A 24,114-nucleotide genomic window follows, 5' to 3' on the forward strand; every position below is an offset into this window, starting at 1 on the left:
AAGGCGAAGGAAAGAAGGGACATGAGAGTCAGAGTGAGGGGGAAAATGAGAGAAAAGAAGGAATGGAGTGGAAAAAAGACAGTCTATCAGTATGAGTAATGTTCTGTTGCTCCGTGTCCTTTAAACAACCTCACACTGTCGCATTCATGTCACCAAGGGACAGTGAGTGTTTGTGCAGTGTCACCTTTCGCAGTGCCCTGAGGTCAACCACACTGAAAAAGATCAGGCCCCAGCGAGAATTGAACTCGCGACCCCTGGTTTACAAGACCAGTGCTCTAACCACTGAGCTATGAGGCCTCACCTGAGCTCAGAGGTGAATGACCAGTGTTTTCAATGTTGACAACAGTGGTGGACACACCCTTCTCACATACCAGCTATTGTTGTGATAATGTGATACCAACCTAACCAGTTAACTCTTGACTTAATGACAGTATATCCTGCTCTGGGCTCTAGAGCCACCAAATAACTAATATAAATCCATCTAGAATATACTGAACACCCCAATCAAACAAAACAAGAGTATGGTAGTGGGAGGAGAAGACAGGAGACAAAGAGAAAGAAATCAAAGACAGAGAAGCAAAGGGCAGAGAAGGATGAATAGCAACTGTTGTTGTAGCTTGTGGCAGTTGGAGCTGTGTGTCTGTTTGTCTGGCTTCAGTCTGTCCGCTGCCTCTGGTCCCTTTCCTTCCCTGTTAACAGTGATCTGAATTCTCTCCAGGATATTCAGGGTTTGTCTTAGGTCACACCAGCTCTCTGTGTTGACTGTGTGTGTGTTTGACTTTGTGTCTCATTGTATCAACGAGCACATCTCTATTGTTTTGAAGAATGAGGCTGGAGTATAAAACAGAATAATAATCAAAGTACTGACCTATTTCTAAAGAACCACTCAAAATAAAGTAATAGGCAGCAAAACAGACCTCAGGGCCAAATGTATGTGAACACCTGAAAATTACACCCATGTGTGATGGAACTCACTGTGAAACTTACTCCTGTTGAGGCACAGAGGTGTCAGTGAGGTCGGCTGCTGATGCTGGGCAATAAAGCCTGTCCCATTCCAGTTCATCCTGTAGGTGATGGATGAGGATGAGGTAAGGGCTCTGTGCAGGCCAGTCAACTTCACCCTGCCAGAGTAGAAAAAACATGTCTTTGTGGATCTTGCTTTGTACACGGTGTACTGTCATGTTGGGGGAAAAAAGTTGGAAGCACAGTATTTATTGTTTTAGAACTAAGATTTTCCTTAATGGAAATTAAAATTCTTGCAAACCATTAGAAGAAGCCTGTACTCCACATACTTTTGGCCACATCTCAAGACCATTTCCAAAGCTGCTACTAAAGAAATTCAGAGCATGAAGTTTGCTTATGATGAAACCACATGACTCAGACACCGTACATAAAGAGGATTTTATGCCTTTTGCAGTATTTTCTTATCTTGAATCTTTCTGCTTTGAAATTTAGAGAAAGTAGAAAGAAACTCGAGGAAGAGAGGGGGAGGGGAAGTGACTGAGAAAGAGACAGTGGTATGGGGATGGAAAAAGGGTAGGGAACAGCATCAGAGAGGGTGAATTTGAAAATCCATTGGATTAACTGCATTATATCCATATACAGTATAAAGGTTTGTCAGTTACCTCTGCTAAAGAATAAAACAGTGATATATGGTAGTTGAATGGTGTGATGTAGCATCAGAACATGTCTGCGAGGGAGAGTATTGTAACGTTCATATTGAAGCATTACAGTGTGTGTGATAGTGATAGGTGCTCTCATATTCACAGGCAGCATTTTAACTGACGCCACTCGTAGTAGTTTCTATGGCAACCCGTCTCTGCTGACAGAGAGAGAGAAAGAGAGAGAGAGAGCGCTACTGTTATCGGTGTCACGTGTCCTCCATCACAGGAAGTGTGTCTGTTTAACTGTTCATTAGAGAGGAACAGCAGGGCGTGTTGTGTGGTGTCTGCAGACTCACTGCACAGTCCTCATGTTTCTGTTAACTCTGAATAGTAGTAGGCTCAAGGTCCTCCAGACAAACAGTTAGCATCCAGACACCATAGCAGTTAGGTAACGCTGAGTGTGTGTTTGTATGGGTGTCTAGTTTTTAGTCTTTTACATTTTAATTCATTGTCTCAAGCTTCAGTTAATCATGATTTTAACAGTTTATCTTCCTTTATTAACGACAAAAAAAATAATCAAGGCACATGCATATACATTTTGACTGTGCTCACTGTACTGACTTAACAGCAGTGTTCCCTCTAAGCTGTTCGCCTGCGCAATCGTGCACTGCTCCCGCTTTCTCCGTGCACAGCAAAACTATGTAGCGCATAAAATTACTGTGTGCGACAGTGTGCACGTCTGATGTTGCTCACAATGGTCCAAGGAATTCTCAGGGAGTTTGTGTGTGTGCTCAGACACATGAAGAATTAGAGGGAACTTTGCTTAACAGTACTATTTAAATGCTTGGTGTAGTCCAAACACTTCCTCATTCACAAGGCTAACCTTCAGGTTCAGGTCTGCAGACTTCTCTACAGCACGCAGACACACACACATACTGAAACAGATTGGTGTGTGTGTGTTATCAGTGGTCTAGTTGTGCGGATGGCCCTGTGTGAATATTTAATGAAAAAACAGCAGTGCTGTGGCATCCAGGCTGCTGAGGTGACAGACAGGCGCTCTGGCCAATGACAGGCCTCCATGGACACAACAGAGCAGATGGTTGGCTACTGGCCGATAAAGAGACTGTCCAGAACTTTGTGTGTGTGTTTGTGTGCATGTGTTGCACATATTGCTACATTTGGATCAGTGCACAGCATGAGAGCTGGCTAAATATAGATCTCATTCAGTCGTTCATCATTTGGATTCGCTGTTTTTAATTTTACATCTAAAACATTGAATCCTGAAGCAGCTCAGCTCTGCAGCAACATGTTTCTCAACCACAGAAGTATTATTACATTTCTGCTTGCATTCATACTAAAATGAACTGAGAACAGAGAAAGGAAAGATGAAGAAAAAATGGGAAAATAAATCAGAAGAGGAAGAGGAAAAGGAGGCCAGAGGTCAAGAGGTGCACCTTAATCTACCTGAGGGCTGTCACTAGCAGATAAGAGTTATCACCACTCTTGTTTCCCAACATCCCTTCAGGCTTCCAGTCACACCAGATAGCTCAGAAACTTCTCTGTTTTTGGTTTTCTTGTTAAATAAGAGAAAAACACAACGACTCTGAAGGATTCAGTCAGACAGAAGGAGCAGAACAAACACACAACCTGTCTGAGACCCATTGTTTATCCTGTGGCATTTTCATGGTACTGGCCCTCTGAGAGTCAGACTGAATCTAATTTCACATGACTCACACGTCTGTGTTTCTTCTGCTGTGACATATCCAAACAAATATACTTTCACTTTCAGGTTTGAGCTCAAATTCAGTTTCTTTTTGCAGCGGTGCAGTCAGAGTGTTAACATACATAGAAAAGATTCTCCTTAACTCCAGTGTGTTGACCAGCTACCTGACGAACGGGCTGACGTCTCTTGAGCGTTTCCCCATCAGCTTTAAGACTCAGTTTTCGGGCCACTGCTTCCACCATGTCGTGCTGGGCGTCTACTGCAACGGCCGCTACGGATCGCTGGGCATGAGTCGCCGCCAGGACCTGATGGACAAACCACTGACCCACCGCACACTGGGAGAACTGGTGGCTGAGTTTGAGAGCTCCTACAAGAGATACCAGCACACTCTGAAGAAGGTAAGAGAGGGAGGAGGACGAGGAGATGGGCTATGGAGGCAGGAAAGACGTATTAGTAGAATCAGTAAAGGTGTGTTTAAACCTATCATCTGCTTCTCCCAGGTGAAGATCGGCCTGTATGTGCCTCATGACCCCCACGTCTTCCAGCCAATCGAATGGAAGCATTTGGTGCTGAATGCTGCCAGACTGGGAGCTCAGGAGATGAGGAAGGAGCTGGAGAAGCATGGGCGGGACATGAGGATGAAGGTACATATCGTATATACACACGATAGTACTTTTAACGTGTGTTTCTCATTCCAAGGAAATCCAACCTTTAAGTGTTTTCCTGTATGTTTTCTCTACTGAAGCCATAACAGAACACCAAACACTAGATCATACTCAATTTTAACAACCTGTCAAAGTGTTTAATTGTCATCAGTCAAGGTAATGTGTTTCCTACAGACCACCAGTGTTAATAAAACTACATTATATAATCATAACTTTTGATATGGATCAGAAATGAAAGGGCACTCAGGACAAAAATGCCCCAGTAGGTACAGAAAACGTGAATTAAAAGTTAAATTCCCTTTACGAGCTTCAAAGTGGTTTTGTTTGGAGAGTAAGTAAGTGTGTAGCCTGGAGCAGGAGAAGAAAATTGGCACCATGCAGCCAGCACTAGAAGAGCACAGTGTCTGTTAACAAAACCACAATATAAATCAACCAGGACGGTTAAAAAAAAACTGAACAGTGGAGGGTGAAAATGGATCGCTTGGGATAAATGGGCAATTCTAAACACAGGGACAAAAGAAAAACAGTACTTAGTGGTACTCCTAATGGAGTGTTTAGCTGCCAAAATACAATACAGACATGTTATTTCATTGCTGAACAGAATTTCCCTTGAAAACACTAAAATGCTTCTCAACATCAGATCAAATGTGACCTTTCAAAAAGTGAATTTCTGCTTAAATCAACAGATGCAAAATAAACAGTTGATGTTTAGGGTCAGATGAATTACATGCGCTGCCTATTAGTCAGGTCCAAACTCAGTTTTGCACATTAACTTCATGTCTTCTGCTGCATGTCATTTCCCCCCGTGACTGATTTCATTTATGTAACCCAGCAGCCAGTGCTACTTCTTAACCACAAGCTTCCTGCCTGCTTCAGCACCTCTGGAGCTAAGCTGGAGTTTATATTTGTATTTCAGTCTCCTCTTACCTTCAGTGTTATTAGTCTTGATGTTGCCAGTCTCATTTTTAATCTCAGTGTTTAGACAGATTTAAGGTTGCTGTTTCAACAGCAGGTCGTCTTGTGTTGTGATGATCCTCTTGGCTTGACTCATCATCAGAAACACACTCGTGGATATTTTTTCTTTTTTAGACTGAACAAGGGGAAACACCTTTATTACATTTTTCCATGTAACCAGAGATGGATGTAGTTTCCGTTGGGATGAACATGGAATATAAACTGTCAGGAATTATTTAGGGCATGAGGGGAAGGAGGGAGTGTGTATATGTGTGTGAGGAAGAGAGAGACACGGAGACTCAGGTTGTTTGAGGTTAAATCTTTTATGAATCCCTTTAGGTTTTTATCTGTAATTTTCTATGGTTTTATTTGATATTTTCTGTTCCATTTTTCCATATTTCTTCTCCATGTGCAGTTCCATGAAGTCTATGTGTGAGTCTGTGTGTGCATGATTATGTGTAAGCATAGTGTACAGTATATGGACTGCACTGCATGTCAGCAGGATATGTAGGTCAGTGACTTTGCAGCTGTCACACACACACAAAAGCTATCATACACACATGTACATGCAAACACATAATCTCTGCTGCACTCCAGAGAATGTGAATTTATTATAAATAGACTTCAGTGTGTTTGTCTGTGTCTGTGTCTGTGTGTGTATCTGTGTGTGTTCATGTACCACTGTCTTCACAAGGACCCAATCTGAGTTTGGACAGTGAGGGAATGTTTTCAGAGTGAGGTCATTTTGTTTGTCTGTCTGAGGTTTAGGACTTGTTTTTCTTTTTTTTGAGTTAAGGGTAGAATTAGGGTCATGTTAAGGTTATGTTTAGTGGTTATGGAATGAGTAACTGTCCTCACAAGTATAGACTTAAAATGTGTGTTTGGAATGTGAAGAATTCACAGTAATGCAGTACTAGATTACTGTACACAGAGGTAGATATAAAATTTCACAGTTTAAAAAATAGTTGAAGCAGGGAACTAAAAAAGGCTTTAGGACATGTGAGGTAGAAACACACACACACACTCACACTGACCCACATATCTGTCAGAACCACATGACGAACATGACCAGCTGTGAAATATCAGCCACTTCCTGGCTTCTGCTTTGTCCAGGAAAACTTGCCATCCATGTTCATCCTGCAGTTTTCTTCTCCCTCTGAGTTCTTAATGATAGTTTCAAATTGCTATTTTACACATACACAAGCAAGATGCCTCATTTGTAGCTTTCTCTGCACCTTTCATCTGTCACAGCAGTTTTTGTGAGATTGAGGAAGATTAAAAAAGAAATTATTACACGCTCACACATGAACGTGCACAGATGGATTGTTTTTCTGCAGCCCCATTCATCACAGTTGTACTTTCTGCCCTGCAGCTGAATAGCAGCAGTGGTTGTTGGCGTCATGCTTGCATAGTTCCTGTGCATTAAAACGCCAGAGGAAGTTCAGTAGTTCTTCACAAACATGAGGCAGGGTGTAAATGGAAAATCAGCATGTGTCCTAAATACTAAACCATTTTCACTGGGTGAAAGATTTCATGATGGTTTGGTTTGTCCAGAACCTCTTAAAGGCTGACTAAAAACCATCTGAAGGACCTCTGGGACGTCTTAAAGGAACACTACAACTTCTAAGACTCCTTGAACCTTCCAAAGCGCCTCTATGACCTCCTCACTGACCGCTTAAGCCTCCAAAACTACATGTAGAATGTTCTCCATGCCCATTTGAACTTCTCCTAGTGCACCTGAACTTCCTCATTCACCACTACAACCTCCGTAACCTCCTACATGACCACTAGAACCTTCTTAATGACTAATCGGCATGGATATTCAGCATTTTGACGCATATCGGCATCTGCCTTTTTTTTTTTTTTTTTAATCCGACGGCCGGTAGGAGATCAAATTAAACTCTGTCTGCAGTCACTACTCTGTCTCCAGCATTGTCCCGCCCACAGCTCCATCTGATTGGTTACACGCAGAGCCACGGCAACAGCCAATCAGCAGTGAAAACTGTGCATGCACAGTGCTCACACACACGGCGGAGAGGAGAAAACGTTTGAACTTAAAACAAAGATAAGTGAAAGATAAAATAACATTTTAGTTATATTGAAATTTTGGAAAACTTTATTTACTGTAGAAAACTTTAGGGAGCCATTTATTTGTTTAAGTTTTCATTTAACTTTCTAAGACATGCCGCTGAGCCTGGGAGCTCCCTGCACTTTTAGTTAGAATTTTAAAATATAGATGTCTATTGTCTAAGATAAAAAAAAATCTTTAACATGTTGCAAATCTGAAAAGCTGTTTAATAAGCATATGCTTAAAGGCATTTAAATGAAGTGTTGAAGTTTGTATTATTCAAAATTTTGACGCCATTATTTTCACTTTTACTGTAAATGAATATATATAAATATCGGTTGTTGGCCGCCTTGACTACTAATAATCGGTATGGGTATCGGCCCTGAAAAAAACATATCGGTCTATCTCTATTAATGACTACTAAAACCTCTTAAAACTATTAGTAGAACCTTTTCAGTGACCACTTAAACCTTCTAAACAACCTGTATAACAATCTAAAGTACCTCTAGAACCTTCCCATCGACCAACAAAACATCCTGAACGATCTTGAGAACCTCCTCAGTAACCAGCAGAACCTTCTTTAGATTCTGTAAATAATGTACCGACGTGCTTAAAGACATGAAAGTAAAACCCAACATAAAAAACTTTAATTTGTCACTATTGTTGTTTTGTGTGTGTGTGTGTGTTAGATCCTGAAATCATCCAGCGCCCAGTCACCAATCAAAGAGCGGAGCCGGGGAAAATCCTTATCACCACGGCGGCGACAGAGCAGTCCCCAGCGACGCTTCACACACCGCAGAGACAAATCGTAAGTGTTCTGCTCGTGCCTCAGGACAGGAATCTTGGAGCAGATGGTGTGTGTGTTTGTGTGTGGTCTTGTTTGTGCTCTTCTAGACCACTTTCTCTATTTTAGTAGGTAATGAGATTTTTAGGTTGAAGACTGTTTCCAAACTTACCAGTGAGTTCACCAGCAGTTGAAAAGTGGCTGCCGGTGTTTTCTAGACCTTGTGTGGTACTTCCTGTCTGCTCTCTCCTCTGCCCTTAAAGTCAAGTAGAGTTTAGACTTAAAGTGAATACATTGTTCTGACATCTTAATGGTAACAACCCATTGTGTGTGTGTGTGTGTGTAGCTTGAGAAAATGCAGCGTTAGAACCAGAGCCACTCACAGGCGCTAATCTCAACCTACAGCTGACACTGAAGAGCTTGCATGCATGTGTCTTTGTTGCCGACAGCTCAGCATTATCACCAGGCAGACGTCCTTGTTCTGTTCAGCTGACACTAGGTGCTGTCATCTGTGTGTGTGTGTGTGTGTGTGTGTGTGTGTGTGTGTGTCTGTGTGTGTGTGCGTGTGTGTGTGTGCCAACACTCAGCAGCAGAGTGCCTCTCTTCCTGTCTGAGATAGAGGATGTAAGGCCACTGATGCTGCAAGTAAAACCGTGGTCATTGTATCGAATAGAACACTGAACCAAACTCCATAAGGAAATCTGGAAATTTAAAGCCACTTTGCTCAGTGGCCACCATATACATACTGAAGGACATGACTGAAGATCTTGTTTGAGTTTTTAAGTGCTACTCTTTAATTTGGCATTAATACAGTCCTGCAGTTATGAATTATAACTTGTTTTTTAAAATAGTTCTTTTTTTGTTTGTGTGTGTGAACTCCTCAAAAATAGATTTCACTGCTTAATGAACCAGCTAAATTCCTGGCTGCTGAAAGACACATCTTCACACATTACTCTTTTCCAAACTATTACCCGAGGGTCAAACTATCACAAACACTAAATTAGATAATGTCCAGTGTAATTAACGTAGAAGTGTCTGTTGCCAACAAATTTGTGGGTAAGAAAGTGTGTTAAACTCTCCATTTGAACGGCTGGAGTTCTTTCAGGGTTAGCAGCTCTTAAAAACAGGGTGACTCACCACTCCAGTCTAATGCCAGGGAAACTTTGACACACATACACAGGATGCTGAGTGTGTTTGTGTGTGCTGGCAGCTGTGTGGTGGGATGTAACACAATCTGACTTGGACAACAGCTGCAGCCCAGCCGTACTGCAGAGTCACCACAAACACACACACACGCTGCACCAGAATAAGTGACAGTCGTGGTGTTGCCATTTTGACGTGGCACCACGATGACCTTTCTTATGAGAAGCTCAAGCAGTCCAGTTATTCAGACGTGTGTGTTTGTGTTAACAGATTATTCAGTTATGTGATAGATGATTTCAGAATGCAAATTATAAAACTCCAAATGCAAATCAGCCATGAAAACATTAAATGTTATAGTTGATAGGTTAATATCTTGTCCTCAGTAAAGTAACAAACCAAATCATGTAGTTTATAAAGCACTGCGTTCATAAATAATGTAGATTCAGTCACAGTTTGTTCCATCTTCTTTGTAAAACATAATAGTTCAGTTACTAATAACAGTGTCTTGCAGAGTTTCAGTGAGAAAAACAAAATGAAAAAGGAGCAGTTGTGTTTTAGGCAGTTAAACACGTTGAATTTTACACCAGAGCCTCATTTTGCATGTAACTGCATTTAACCAACATGCCCCCTAGTGTTTGGTAATGAAAATCTCTGGGCTAATGAGACATAAGACCCTGCTGCTCTGCCTAATACAGCAGCTGTCGTCATGTAGAGTTCTTGTAGGCAAAGAAAAGAAAATGTATCTGAGTATGTTTTGACAAAAAAGCAATTCAAAGTGCTTTACATAAGACAGAAAGGCATTAAATAATATATAACAGAAACACAAGATGAGATAACAAGACACACATATAAAGAAGATTTACAAGGATTAAAACAAAGTAAAACTGAAAATGAAAATAAATAGCAAATCCAGTATTGTTGATTTTTTTCCCCAGTAGATGAAGGATTACATGTTTATAACCCTCACCCTCAAGTTAAAGCCAAACCCTTAATTTAATACATTCTTGTCAAGTTAAAAACGGAAAATTCTAGATCCCATACATTCTGTATTTTTAAATATGAAAAATTAAAATGTGAATGTAAATCCTGTCTGATTAACAATAACTCTGTAACTAGTTTTTCACTGACAGAAGATTGTATTATAACCTGTGCCTCCCAGGTTTAACCACTTCTAACAATCCCTCTGTCAGCAGCATGTATTTTCAGTTGTGTGAGCTGAAAACTAAAACTTGATCAGCTGAACTGCTGCTGTAAATTATAAAGAGCACTAACTGTGCAGAATAGAGATACGTGATATTTTAATGTCTGTACAGGAGGTGAAAGCAGCTAAAGTCGGTTATCACCCACTGATTTCTCTCATTAAATCTATAGTCAGTAAACAGAGGCAGGTGAGATGTTAACTGTGAAAAAGTTTCTTTATTAGTCTAAATGTGATTCTTTTTCCTTCAGGGTTCAGTTAAATTCATAGGTTTTTAAAAATCTTAGTCGATAGTTTCATCAGTTCAGAGGAACAGTGTAAATGATCAGGAGAACAGCAGAAGAACACATTACTACTCTAAACCACTTGAATGTGGCACTTAAAAAGCTATTACTGTTATCAGCAGAGCACTTAACAACATGTTGCCACTTCAAACAAACAGACGACTCCAGCAGAGGCAGCCTAATAATCTGCTGCTGGTTTTAACAGCTGAGAGCACGGACACTTGAGCAGCACAGGGTTATTTCAGGAGCATGAGTAAGACACGACACAAAAGTAAGAGGCATTTTAACACTTTCAAGAAAAAAATGCATCTTGAAATATATGAAAGCAACATTAAAATAGATTTTAAAAATACATTTCTGTAATTTTTGACTGGAAAATGACAAACAGAAGCAAGAGCACAGTGGAGAGAAAGGTTGGAAAAAGAAAAGGTGGAGAGGGAGATAAAAAAAGAGGAGGGTGGTAGACAACATGAAGAGGAGAGGAGGAATAAAAAGGCTGTCAACTCCCCACATTGACTTCACCAAATAACATTTTCTCCTTGATGTGTCAGAGAGAGAGGGAGAGCTTGAAAGCTTCCTCCTAAGCAGAAATCACTGAAGAAAATAAAAGACAGGATAAAGACAGGAGAGAGAGAGAGGACATGACATGAGAGGGAACCAGCACTGAGGATTAAATCTGATGACTGGCTTTTCTAACCTCTTACTGAGAAATACGAGAGACCTGAATCTCCTTATTTTCTATCGTCATGTCTTTTGCCTCCATCCTGCTCTTCCCTTTCCTTTGCAATGTATCCTACAGAAAACAAGAGACAAACTGTTCTGTTTATATTCAGCATTACTCAACCAATTACACTGCACCTGTGCTTAAGGCCTTATACAAACTTACAGGATCTACCTCATAAAACATCAGCAAACTGTGTGAAAGTAGAAAAACAGCAGTTTGAACAAAATGTGATTGAACGCTGCAGATTATTTGTTTTATTCATGTTTTTTTAATCTATAATGGTTTACAAGGACTCGGGTCCAATCCCAGCTCCCCCCTTAGCCCTAACACTCTGCCTCTCATGTCGCTCCAAACGGAGCATTTGGCAAAGATTTAAACTCCTACACCTTGCAGCTCCGTTCTGAAGGGACACTCCAAAACAAGGGGCAGGGTCAAGAGAGAGAATTGGGATTGGGCCTCAGTCTTATGGCTAATGTTAGCTGGGACATGAGGGATCACTTCTACAACAGCTGCCTCTGTGCTTTTAGTATGCAATGTATGATCGGCATGTTTACCTGCTTCATCTCTCAGGCCGGCCTCGGTGGAGAGGAAACCTCCGGAGCTCAGCACTCTCAACGACGGCTACCAGATCCGCATCTGATCCCCTCCCCTCACCCCCAGGACACTGTCATCCCCTCCCACATCCGTCCAGATGTCTCCACCACCCTGATCCAAGAGTCTCCAACAGCCACCAGCGTTTTTAGGAGAGGAGTCCCTGCAGCTTTGACACAGTCAAGGTGGATGATAAACACACAAAATATATGTCAAGAGCTTTTCTGACCTTTAACAGGAAGAACTTCTTTGAAGCTGAGACTCTGGTCTGGTTTTCATACTTCAAGGTGTTTACCTGTAGCATTGGATCCTCGACAACAACTTATCACACACAGCCGGAGAGTGGCCGCTTCTTTTTTTAACACTTACACATTTCAGCCATGTAACTGAAACACTTAACCTCTGATGTAGAAGTATAAGAAGTGATCACTTCCACCACTGAAGTCATGTGGTGGTAAGAAATTAAAGGTTGATCGCCGTCGTGTCCTGACAACATGTTAACAGTTGGTTCTGTGACCCCTCAGAGACTGTGTCTTAGAGAAGAGCTAAAACAGGAAGTGAGACAGAAGAAAAACTAGATACTTAAAGAGATAATTTGCCATGTTGGAAGAGTCACAACAAAAAGATGCTAACCTCTCTTTGCACAAAACAAAACTAAGAAAAGATACATTTATTGGTGCCAGTTTAATAGCACAATTAGACTGCTGAGAATTTAGGCAGTTAATATGTTTTGAGGCAATTTTCATTTTGTTGTCCGTTCTCCAACATGTGGTGGCGTTCGTAGAGGCTGGAGGCTACAGGGAGGCAACATGAGATCAGAAGGAAACAGGACATTAGCAGGTGTAGCTGTTATCCCACTTTAATCTCAAACACCTGTGGAACCACTGCGGCCCCTCAGCCTCGTCTTTAAGAGGAAGATCACTGAAGTAATGTTCTAGTTACACTTTGACTTTCCTGAAACCTTTCCGAAACAACAGCAGTTTAAATAAGATGACTAAGTAGACTTCTATATGTGGAGGGTATTGATCAGAGCGGATGAGTTTAGAATGAGGAGAGGACGTTCAATAAAGTATGCAAGGCGATCAAAGACGCAGAGTCGATAGAGTGGAAACAGGAGGATAAAACAGAGGAAGAGGAGGAGGAGAGGGGGGACGAGTGAGGAGAGTCGGGGAGGATTCACTGCAGATCAGAGAATCATCATTAGGACACTGCGGCAAACCTCTCTCTCCCTCTCTCTCTCTCTCTCTCATTCCCTCTTCTCCTCCTCCTCTGCCCTCTGTTGACACATTAACTGAATATATATCCACAGCTCTGTTTCCATCCAAGCTTTCAGAACGACAGAAAGAAACTCCTCAGCTGAAAAATCTCAAGAATGGATTCATCTTGCACTCAAAGTTATTGCTCCTTGGTGTTTCCAGCCAGTGGTCACAATGGTTCATGCTAAACAGGAAGACAGAACAGCACTTTAACAAGAGGAAAGAACTGAAACATTGATCATTCAAAGTCCTGATCATTAGTTACTTAACAGATTGATTTCTATTGTTATGTATTGTGTAATTGCAACAGAAAACATCAGCTGTGGGATGGAAAAACAAGCTGTAGGAAGTATGTATGAGAGGACTGATGTCTGTATTAAAAATGATGTTAAACTTCCACAAACAATCTAGACCAGTGGTTTCCAACCTGGGGGTCAGGATGAGGAAGAATCTGACGGGTCACCAGTTGATTAAAGGAAAGAAAAAGTTGCAGAAAAGTTGCCTCATCATCTTAATTCACTGGTGACCCACTCAGATTTTTCTTGAGACTCCTTTAGGTGTCTCAGTCCCCAGGTTGGGAACCGCATGCTTTAGATAAATATGAAGGATAGTCAACTGCAACACAGTTATATGTAATAGAAAGGGCATAAACAGTTTTGATAGTTTGACATGTGAATGAAAACACACGGCTTCATGTGATGTACTGTGTGAGCAGAAGGCCAGTGGAGTCTCATACGTGTTGACCGAGCTCAGCTCAGTAAACCAACATACTGTTCGCCGTCTGGCTGCAGCCACCACAGCTGTTGCATTAACAGCTGGAAAATAAAATGACTCAGCTGGTCCAAGCTCAGCTGCAGCCAGTTTGTCCACTCGGACAAACAGTGAGCGAAGGCAGATGTTGTTGGCCGAGTGAACGCTCTGTAACAAAAGCCTGATTCAGGACACATTAATTTGACACGAGGGATGAACAGCAGATATTAAAGTGAGGACTGTGGGGTCAGGATCCTCTGAGGGCTCTAATGTGATCTTGTTGGTCACAAATAAAAATGTGATTTAGAGTCAAAGGACACGACCGTAAGTCTGTGACATGAGAGTGATGTGTCGACCTGAAACATCACAGAGGTCAAAGTGTTTGTGTTTAAAGGAGTCTTTCAATCAGTAAATCATATTTTCAGTTCAACACAGGAGACAAATGAGAGTCAGGAAACCCCGTAAGTTCTCAGAGCAGCTCGATGAATCGTCTTTTCGCTCTGTGAAGCTTCGGTACCAAGTGACCTACGAGAGTCCTTTCAGTACTGTATGCACTGTTTCACGCTCATACGCGTGACGTATCATAAGGATTGTCCAAAAGGCAAATCAGAGTTAAAATTTGGTTGGTTTTTTTGGACTCTCCTGTTGAGGCCTTCGATGAATCGCAGCTGAGAAGCTTGAAATCAAAGAAGCTTGAAATCTCACGTGTCCAGTATGATATTCAGAGATGATTTTAACCATTCTGATACAACACATACAATGTCACATATCAAAGCCAGAGATCAAACAGTATTCACTTCTTATCACACAACATGGAAACCTGAAATCAGAACACATTATTCATGTTATGTCCACAGAATGTACTGTACTGTTTTAAGCCGTTTTAAGGAAAGATATGGACAACAGTTGACACTTCCCCAACCACTTCTACTCACAGAGTTAAGGGGATAAATGCCTTGCTCAAAGGCATCTTGAGGGTAGCTATCAGGAGAAGTAAACTAAAAGTATTTAGAAAAAGGCTAGCCCGCTAAAAGTTAAGGCTACTTAGAACTGAATTGATGATACAACTGAAGAACAACAACTGACTTCTGCAGTTTTCATCTGAAGGATTAACATAAAAGAAACTGGTGTTTCCCAAAACCAAGTGTGAAGGTGATCACCAGGCATTCTAAGACATTTCCTGACTAAAATGGTTTCTGGGTTTCTGGTGCAGCTTTAGCTTTGGCTCTAATGGAGCGAAAACGATCTCACGTATCTGTAAAATTTTGGAAAAAACAAAACAGCCTTGACTTTAGTTGTGGTCTATTCAATCATCAGCAGGAGGATTTCAGAAGTCTGTGTTTCATTTGATTGTTTTATCACTTTTCTTTGAATGTTTCTCGGTGTCTTCTCACTCACAGAACAAGTGTGTTTTGTTGCCAACTGAAAACTACAAACATTGCATCTTAGCTTTTTGGTTAAACAATAAGCTATGCACACGCTGTGTTGGAGAACAGATTGTGATTAAAAAAAAAATCCTAGTCTTCCACAGTTCAAACGACGATGGTGGAAGGTGTTTGTGGCTCAGTCTGCACAAAAACAAACCACATTTTCAACCATTACAGAAACAACTCTTGATCATTTAGAATAATTGTACTTGCCAAGTACGACCAGGACCACTCTGTAGCTTAACTAAACCTACAGCATTCTCTCTGTGTAGATTCAGCCTGAGCCATTATCACTGATTCAAGGTGCTGTGAGAAAAAGCAGAATATTTTTACATATTTCTGATGTGTGGCCAGCAGTGGACCATAGCACAGCCCAGAGAGAGATCTGACTGTCACATCTCCAACTCTGGCACAAACCAACCAGCTCAACATGATCAAATATTTGTACTGAAAGTTACGTGTTGATACTTTCTAAAGGCTTCATTTTTGTTAGCATTCAAAAAAAAAAAAAAAAAGCACAAAGCTGCTTTGCTTTTCCAGTATTTAGCCCTTTTTCTCACCGGTGTTGTGGACAAACAAAAGTAAAGAAATGAAGCATTTTCATACTGAAGAAGCAACATATCTTGGAGTACATTTTTCTGACTGATGTTCATGTATTTTTGGAACTATACAGAGATTCAACAGTTTCCAAGGGCCTAAAAGTTTGCTAATAACTCTGGATGCACAAATGACTGTGAAGACTTTGGATTCAAAAGACAAACATCACAACTGCAGATCTGGAGGTTTTTTACCCAACAATGACAAACTACCTGACTGCTCAGTGGGGACACAGAAACACAAGCTGCCACGCTAAGTGTGACCGGAGACAAAAACAAAACAACAGCCCAAAACAGTAATAACTCGATGTAGCAACTGAGTTTGCAATAGAGACTTCTGTGCTTGACAATTTATCTTTCTGAATGTTTTCTTTTTGTTTTTTTGTTTTTTTTAATAAGATTATCTTTGGAGTTTTGCATTCTCAAATCTGTTTTATCATTTGGGTTTGATTCTTTGATTGTACACTATGATTTTGAATGAGAAGCATTTGTTTGAAAAGAAAAAAAAACACCTTGTATTTGTAGCAGGTGTTTTTCTAAGGCCTTTGTTTCCAAAGTGCTGAACCATGTTTCTCAGCTCCATCCAAGTCCTAAACTCCCTGTACTGTGAAATGTTCTGTGGTCTGTTGTAAAATCAGAGATTAATACAGCAACCTTTAACTGGACACAAATTTGACAACACAAAGATCTGAAATCTCTGATGTGGCTGCAATTTCAATAATATAATTTTCAGATTTTAGATCAAAAAGTGTCCTGTTGTATATGATAACACAAATGAAAAAGATATTTAAATTTTTGCTGGACAAAAAAAATTTACATTTTGTATTTGTGCACTGCGGCTGCTGAATTGACAGAAAATATTTATCTACACATATCTAGACAATATTTGAAATAAAGAATTGATGGATATGAAATTGTGCCCATGTGAAGCTTCCAGTGCCTCAGCAGTGTTGCTTTAATCAGACTGAAACATCTTTATTTAATGTGTGACTTTGTGTCTGTACTGTGTTGTCTGGAGGAGAAAAAAATTTGCCGATTCTGCAGTCGTATCTGCCACTGAACAAAGATACAGTTCTTTGTTAAAGGTGTCATTCACACTTGCTACTACTACCTTCTTATTTTGTTTTCTTGTTCGACCATGTTCTGTGACAACAAACGTAGTTTAGTTTCCCTTCTTCTCGCCTGTTTCTGCGAAATCTTTTGCTTGTTACAAAGTTTGAACCGCAGACAGATTTGCTCTGTGCTGTGAGGGACAAAGGGAACGGACAGTCAGCCTTCTATCAGACTCTGAGAAATTCAGTCTGTGTGATGTGTTTGTGATGCTCTGCGGGAATCAAACCCCCGACCACTGTAACAGTATTCAGCCAGCAGACTGACAAATCAGACTGATGAACACACACACAGCCCTGAAGAGCTGGCTCACACACAAACACACACATTGATGTTAGTATTATCAATATTTTTATTGAGCGCTGTTGAGTCCGTCCAAGTTTCCTGTGTGAGAAAACGGTGTGGTTTTGTATTCCTGTGGAGATCTGTAGTAGGAGAAGATGTGACCCCCCAGTCAATATTATTATTGTAACTCTCCTACTGTTACAGTATCAGTGGTCTGGCAGCAGCTGTTTTTATCAACAACTGTAGCAGCATGTGTTCTTTTAATAAATGATCTATGTTTTTAACTCTGTGTTGTCTTACTTTTCAAAAAGTGGTTTTCAAGAACTGATAATGAGATGTTATTTACTTCACTACATTTATCTGATGGCTATAATTACATTTTGCTTTGCAGAAAGTTTATTTAGCATGAAAGAAGTTTATTTATCAGGAACCAATGAAATGTACTGATAGTTTAAACCAGACTGTTGCATTTTAGTGATCAGTCCTATTCACTGCTAATCTGAGTTTACTGCAAATAAATAGCAGTGGTTTTGAGGGAGAGTATAAACAGCATCACAGTAGCTTGGTCACAAATCTCTAAATCTCTAACTAACTCTCTTAATTTAAAAAAACAGATGTTGACTGATGCATCATCAGAAGCTCTTGGTAAGTGAACAGCTAACGATGGCTATGTAGCAATAACAAAAACTTACATAGAGCACTTAAAAATAGCTATGAGCACAGTTCATCAATAAAACTTGAATTTGAAAGTTTAGCTGATTGGTTATTGGCTGCTGAGGAATCTGACTGAGTAACATGTTGATGGATTGATTTCTGTTCATCTTTCTCTCCTCTGTCAGAGGAGGAGTTCAGGTAAACAACAAAACTGAAAACATCCCAGAACGAGTGGTGTGAAGAACGGCAGAAGGAAAGGTAGAAGGTACAGAAGTCTTTCTGACTACAAAGTGGTGAGTTCAAAACCTACAAACGTTTTCTCTTTTCCAGTTTACTGTTGGACACTCAGTGGATGTTAAGAAAATGAGCGGTGTTCTCAGCAAACCTGAACTTCAAGAAGAGACAAACAACAGGAGGAAACTGCAGGAAAAAAGAGGTTTGAATAATGTTATTCATGTTATTCATCTATAGATGATATAGTCCTGTATATACTCACACCACACCCACACACACACAGCTGGCTTCTTCTGATAAAATAATCTGCTTATGTTCTGCTGCAGATGTGACAGTGTGTGTATGTGTGTGAATGTTTAGACAAGCACATGGAGGCAGCAGATTTATAGAAATAATCCTTCATTTCTCATCTCTGCAGCAGCTTAGGGATTGGTCACCTTGCTCTGTGTGTGTGTGTGTGTGTTTCTGTCAATGGCTTATGATGATGTAAGGTTTGTGTATATGTGTGTGTGAGCTTCACCTCCCTCTCTGTTGTGAGGATCAAGCTGGTGACTGAGCAGTAAACGTGAGAAGGTAAAAAAAAAAACCAACTCACCTGAGTTATTATTGGAAATACCTACTCACCATATCAGCGTCTGGGAAAGAGTGTGTTTGTGTGTCTGTGACTTAAACGGCTCTCACAGGAGGTGTGTTCCCCTAGCGTGTAAGGATGAAAAAGTCACTTGTTTTGCATCTCTGTGGTCCCTCTGTAGACATTATGCGTCTCTTAGTAGTTCTGTGTGTCATCTTGGTAATTATTAATCCGTTTATAGTGGCTTGGCATCTCATGATCGTTTGCATCTCTTTAGGGTCAGCCTTTTGCCCCTTTGTGTTCATTTTGCATCTTTGTGCCAGTTTTGCTTCTTTGTTGTGTCATTGTGTGTGTGTCTATACCTGGCTGATGTACTTCTATTTAAACTCAGCTTTTTCTCTCATTGTGGTTGCTTTGTATTATATACTGTGTGTCTGCACTGTCATGTGTCTCTGTAGCAGACTTTACTTGAGTCAGAACATGTCGACATTTAATCGATGTCCTGTAGTTGTCTGTTGGGTGAAAATATCACGAGCCAAAAACAAAGACTGGTTAACTATAAAGGCATCAAAAATGGAAAAAAATCATAGTATACTAAGGCATGAAAAATGGTCAAAAAATGTCATAGTATAGTAAGGTGTCAAAAACCATCAAAAAATGTAATAGTATAGTAAGACATGAAAAATGGTCAAAAAATGTCATAGTATAGTAAGGTTTCAAAAACCATCAAAAAATGTCATAGTATAGTAAGGTGTCAAAAACCATCAAAAAATGTCATAGTATAGTAAGGTGTCAAAAACCATCAAAAAATGTCATTGTATAGTAAGACATGAAAAATGGTCAAAAAATGTCATAGTATAGTAAGGTTTCAAAAACCATCAAAAAATGTCATAGTATAGTAAGGTTTCAAAAACCATCAAAAAATGTCATAGTATAGTAAGGTGTCAAAAACCATCAAAAAATGTCATAGTATAGTAAGACATGAAAAATGGTCAAAAAATGACATAGTATAGTAAGGTTTCAAAAACCATCAAAAAATGTTATAGTATAGTAAGGTGTCAAAAACCATCAAAAAATGTCATAGTATAGTAAGGTGTCAAAAACCATCAAAAAATGTCATAGTATAGTAAGACATGAAAAATTGTCAAAAAATGTCATTGTATAGTAAGACATGAAAAATGGTCAAAAAATGTCATAGTATAGTAAGGTTTCAAAAACCATCAAGAAATGTCATAGTATAGTAAGGTGTCAAAAACCATCAAAAAATGTCATAGTATAGTAAGACACGAAAAATGGTAAAAAAAAATGTCATTGTATAGTAAGGTTTCAAAAACCATCAAAAAATGTCATAGTATAGTAAGGTGTCAAAAACCATCAAAAAATGTCATAGTATAGTAAGACATGAAAAATGGTCAAAAAATGACATAGTATAGTAAAGTTTCAAAAACCATCAAAAAATGTTATAGTATAGTAAGGTGTCAAAAACCATCAAAAAATGTCATAGTATAGTAAGGTGTCAAAAACCATCAAAAAATGTCATAGTATAGTAAGACATGAAAAATTGTCAAAAAATGTCATTGTATAGTAAGACATGAAAAATGGTCAAAAAATGTCATAGTATAGTAAGGTTTCAAAAACCATCAAGAAATGTCATAGTATAGTAAGACATGAAAAATGGTCAAAAAATGTCATAGTATAGTAAGGTGTCAAAAACCATCAAAAAATGTCATAGTATAGTAAGGTGTCAAAAACCATCAAAAAATGTCATTGTATAGTAAGACATGAAAAATTGTCAAAAAATGTCATTGTATAGTAAGACATGAAAAATGGTCAAAAAATGTCATAGTATAGTAAGGTTTCAAAAACCATCAAAAAATGTCATAGTATAGTAAGGTGTCAAAAACCATCAAAAAATGTCATAGTATAGTAAGACATGAAAAATGGTCCAAAAATGTCATAGTATAGTAAGGTGTCAAAAACCATCAAAAATGTCATAGTATAGTAAGGTGTCAAAAACCATCAAAAAATGTCATAGTATAGTAAGACATGAAAAATGGTCAAAAAATGTCATAGTATAGTAAGGTGTCAAAAACCATCAAAAAATGTCATAGTAAGACATGAAAAATGGTCAAAAATGTCATAGTATAGTAAGACATGAAAAATGGTCAAAAAATGTCATAGTATAGTAAGGTGTCAAAAACCATCAAAAAAATGTCATAGTATAGTAAGGTGTCAAAAACCATCAAAAAATGTCATAGTATAGTAAGGTGTCAAAAACCATCAAAAAATGTCATAGTATAGTAAGACATGAAAAATGGTCAAAAAATGTCATAGTATAGTAAGGTTTCAAAAACCATCAAAAAATGTTATAGTATAGTAAGGTGTCAAAAACCATCAAAAAATGTCATAGTATAGTAAGGTGTCAAAAACCATCAAAAAATGTCATTGTATAGTAAGACATGAAAAATGGTCAAAAAATGTCATAGTATAGTAAGGTTTCAAAAACCATCAAAAAATGTCATAGTATAGTAAGACATGAAAAATGGTCAAAAAATGTCATAGTATAGTAAGGTGTCAAAAACCATCAAAAAATGTCATAGTATAGTAAGGTGTCAAAAACCATCAAAAAATGTCATAGTATAGTAAGGTGTCAAAAACCATCAAAAAATGTCATTGTATAGTAAGACATGAAAAATTGTCAAAAAATGTCATTGTATAGTAAGACATGAAAAATGGTCAAAAAATGTCATAGTATAGTAAGGTTTCAAAAACCATCAAAAAATGTCATAGTATAGTAAGACATGAAAAATGGTCAAAAAATGTCATAGTATAGTAAGGTGTCAAAAACCATCAAAAATGTCATAGTATAGTAATGTGTCAAAAACCATCAAAAAATGTCATAGTATAGTAAGGTGTCAAAAACCATCAAAAATGTCATAGTATAGTAAGGTGTCAAAAACCATCAAAAAATGTCATAGTATAGTAAGACATGAAAAATGGTCAAAAAATGTCATAGTATAGTAAGGTGTCAAAAACCATCAAAAAATGTCATAGTATTGTAAGGTGTCAAAAACCATCAAAAAATGTCATAGTATATTAAGTCGTTACACTGTCTTTTTCTTCTATAATTCCTCTATGTACTTAAGTGGTTAACTTGCCGTCTCTCTGCAGGACAAGGAGAAGACTGTGTCACCTGAAGTGGACAACAAAAGGAGTTCAGTGTTCCTAAAGATGTTTAGAGATGTTTATTTTTAACAACCATATCCTTATGTGTGATCATGAGTACATTAAATCTGGGGTGAGAGAATAAAACAAGATGTCTCCAAGTGGTCAAACATTTGTCATCATGCTTGCTGTGATTTGTGAAATGTTGTCTAGAACAGAATCAATAAAGTTTTGTAGCTTAACTTCTGAGTTGCATTTGTCTGTTTTCAAAGTAACATTACAAAAATGATTTTGCAATCTAAGCTATTCTTTACTTACAGTTTGTAATTAAAATGCATAATTGAGGCTCACAACCCTAACCCTAACCCTAACCTGTGGCTTAAAGCCGTAACCCTAACCCTAATATGTGGTTAACAGCCCTAACCCTAACCCTAACCCTGGTTAAAAGCTGTAACCCTAACCCTAATATGTGGCTTTAAGCTGTAACCCTAACCCTAACCTGTGGCTTAAAGCTATAACCCTAACCCTAATATGTGGTTAAAAACCATAACCCTAACCCTAACCTGTGGTTAAAAGCCGTAACCCTAACCCTAACCTGTGGCTTAAAGCCGTAACCCTAACCCTAATATGTGGTTAACAGCCCTAACCCTAACCCTAACCTGTGGCTTAAAGCCGTAACCTGATATGTGGTTAAAAGCCGTAACCCTAACCCTAACCTGTGGTTAAAAGCCGTAACCCTAACTGTAACCTGTGGCTTAAAGCCATAACCCTAACCCTAATATGTGGTTAACAGCCCTAACCCTAACCCTAACCCTGGTTAAAAGCTGTAACCCTAACCCTAACCTGTGGCTTAAAGCCATAACCCTAACCCTAATATGTGGTTAAAAACCATAACCCTAACCCTAACCTGTGGCTTAAAGCCATAACCCTAACCCTAATATGTGGTTAACAGCCCTAACCCTAACCCTAACCTGTGGCTTAAAGCCGTAACCTGATATGTGGTTAAAAGCTGTAACCCTAACCCTAACCTGTGGTTAAAAGCCGTAACCCTAACTGTAACCTGTGGCTTAAAGCCATAACCCTAACCCTAATATGTGGTTAACAGCCCTAACCCTAACCCTAACCCTGGTTAAAAGCTGTAACCCTAACCCTAATATGTGGCTTAAAGCTGTAACCCTAACCCTAATATGTGGTTAACAGCCCTAACCCTAACCCTAACCTGTGGCTTAAAGCCATAACCCTAACCCTAACCCTAACCTGTGGCTTAAAGCCGTAACCCTAACCCTAATATGTGGTTAACAGCCCTAACCCTAACCCTAACCTGTGGCTTAAAGCCGTAGCCCTAACCCTAACCCTAACCTGTGGCTAAAAGCCGTAACACTAACTTTATTGTCAATTTGCTGAATCAGCTTATGAAGTTTACTATCACTTGAATAACCTTGAAATAATAAATTTAGAGTTCTACAGCAGAGAGGTTAGCAATGTTCACTTTCATACAATATTAAACAGACCAGCAAAATATTCAGGGTTCAGAAGTATTTATTTGAACAATACACAAACACAAAAACATAACCTAACTTACAAACATTGTGTAGAGGTGTGTGGTCAAACATTGTCATAGTATAGTAAGGCATGAAAAATGGTCAAAAATGGTCAAAAAATGTCATGATATCGTAAGGCGTCAAAAATTGTCATAGTATAGTAGGACATGAAAAATGGTCAAAAATTGTCATACTATAGTAAGGTGTCAAAAATTGTCAAAAAATGTTATAGTATGGTAAGATGTCAAAAATGGTCAAAAAATGTTATAGTATGGTAAAATGTCAAAAATTGTCAAAAAATGTCATAGTACAGTAATGTGTCAAAAATTGTCAAAAAATGTCATAGTATAGTAAGACATGAAAAATGGTCAAAAAATGTCATAGTGTAGTAAGACATGAAAAATGGTCAAGAATTGTCATGATATCGTAAGGCGTCAAAAATTGTCATAGTATAGTAGGACATGAAAAATGGTCAAGAATTGTCATGATATCGTAAGGCGTCAAAAATTGTCATAGTATAGTAGGACATGAAAAATGGTCAAAAATTGTCATACTATAGTAAGGTGTCAAAAACCATCAAAAAATGTCATAGTATAGTAAGACATGAAAAATTGTCAAAAAAATGTCATAGTATAGTAAGGTGTGAAAAATGGTCAAAAAATGTCATAGTATAGTAAGACATGAAAAATAGTCAAAAAATGTCATAGTATAGTAAGATGTCAAAAACCATCAAAAAATGTCATAGTATAGTAAGGTGTCAAAAACCATCAAAAAATGTCATAGTATA

At 38.8% G+C, this 24,114-nt stretch overlaps 1 protein-coding gene and 1 non-coding gene across 6 annotated transcripts in view; one reads left to right on the forward strand and one right to left on the reverse strand.

Annotated features, from left to right (window-relative positions):
* vash2 (vasohibin 2) overlaps positions 1-22,028 on the forward strand; it is a 34,648-nt gene extending 12,620 nt beyond the window's left edge. For 2 of the 5 annotated variants that reach the window (XM_018682915.2, XM_051071685.1), the window contains 4 exons: positions 3,488-3,725; positions 3,828-3,971; positions 7,704-7,822; positions 11,718-17,446. In XM_018682915.2, the coding sequence (XP_018538431.1) occupies positions 3,488-3,725; positions 3,828-3,971; positions 7,704-7,822; positions 11,718-11,787 (571 nt within the window). In that variant the 3' untranslated portion in view covers positions 11,788-17,446. The other 3 variants (XR_001961640.2, XR_001961642.2, XM_051071684.1) reach the window with 3 other exon arrangements.
* On the reverse strand, positions 225-297 carry trnat-ugu (transfer RNA threonine (anticodon UGU)). The gene has a single exon. It is a non-coding gene; the product is annotated as a tRNA-Thr (tRNA).
* Positions 22,029-24,114: the final 2,086 nt, after the last annotated feature.

Source organism: Lates calcarifer, linkage group LG7_1 (assembly GCF_001640805.2).
Source record: "Lates calcarifer isolate ASB-BC8 linkage group LG7_1, TLL_Latcal_v3, whole genome shotgun sequence".
Classification (NCBI taxonomy): domain Eukaryota; kingdom Metazoa; phylum Chordata; class Actinopteri; family Centropomidae; genus Lates; species Lates calcarifer.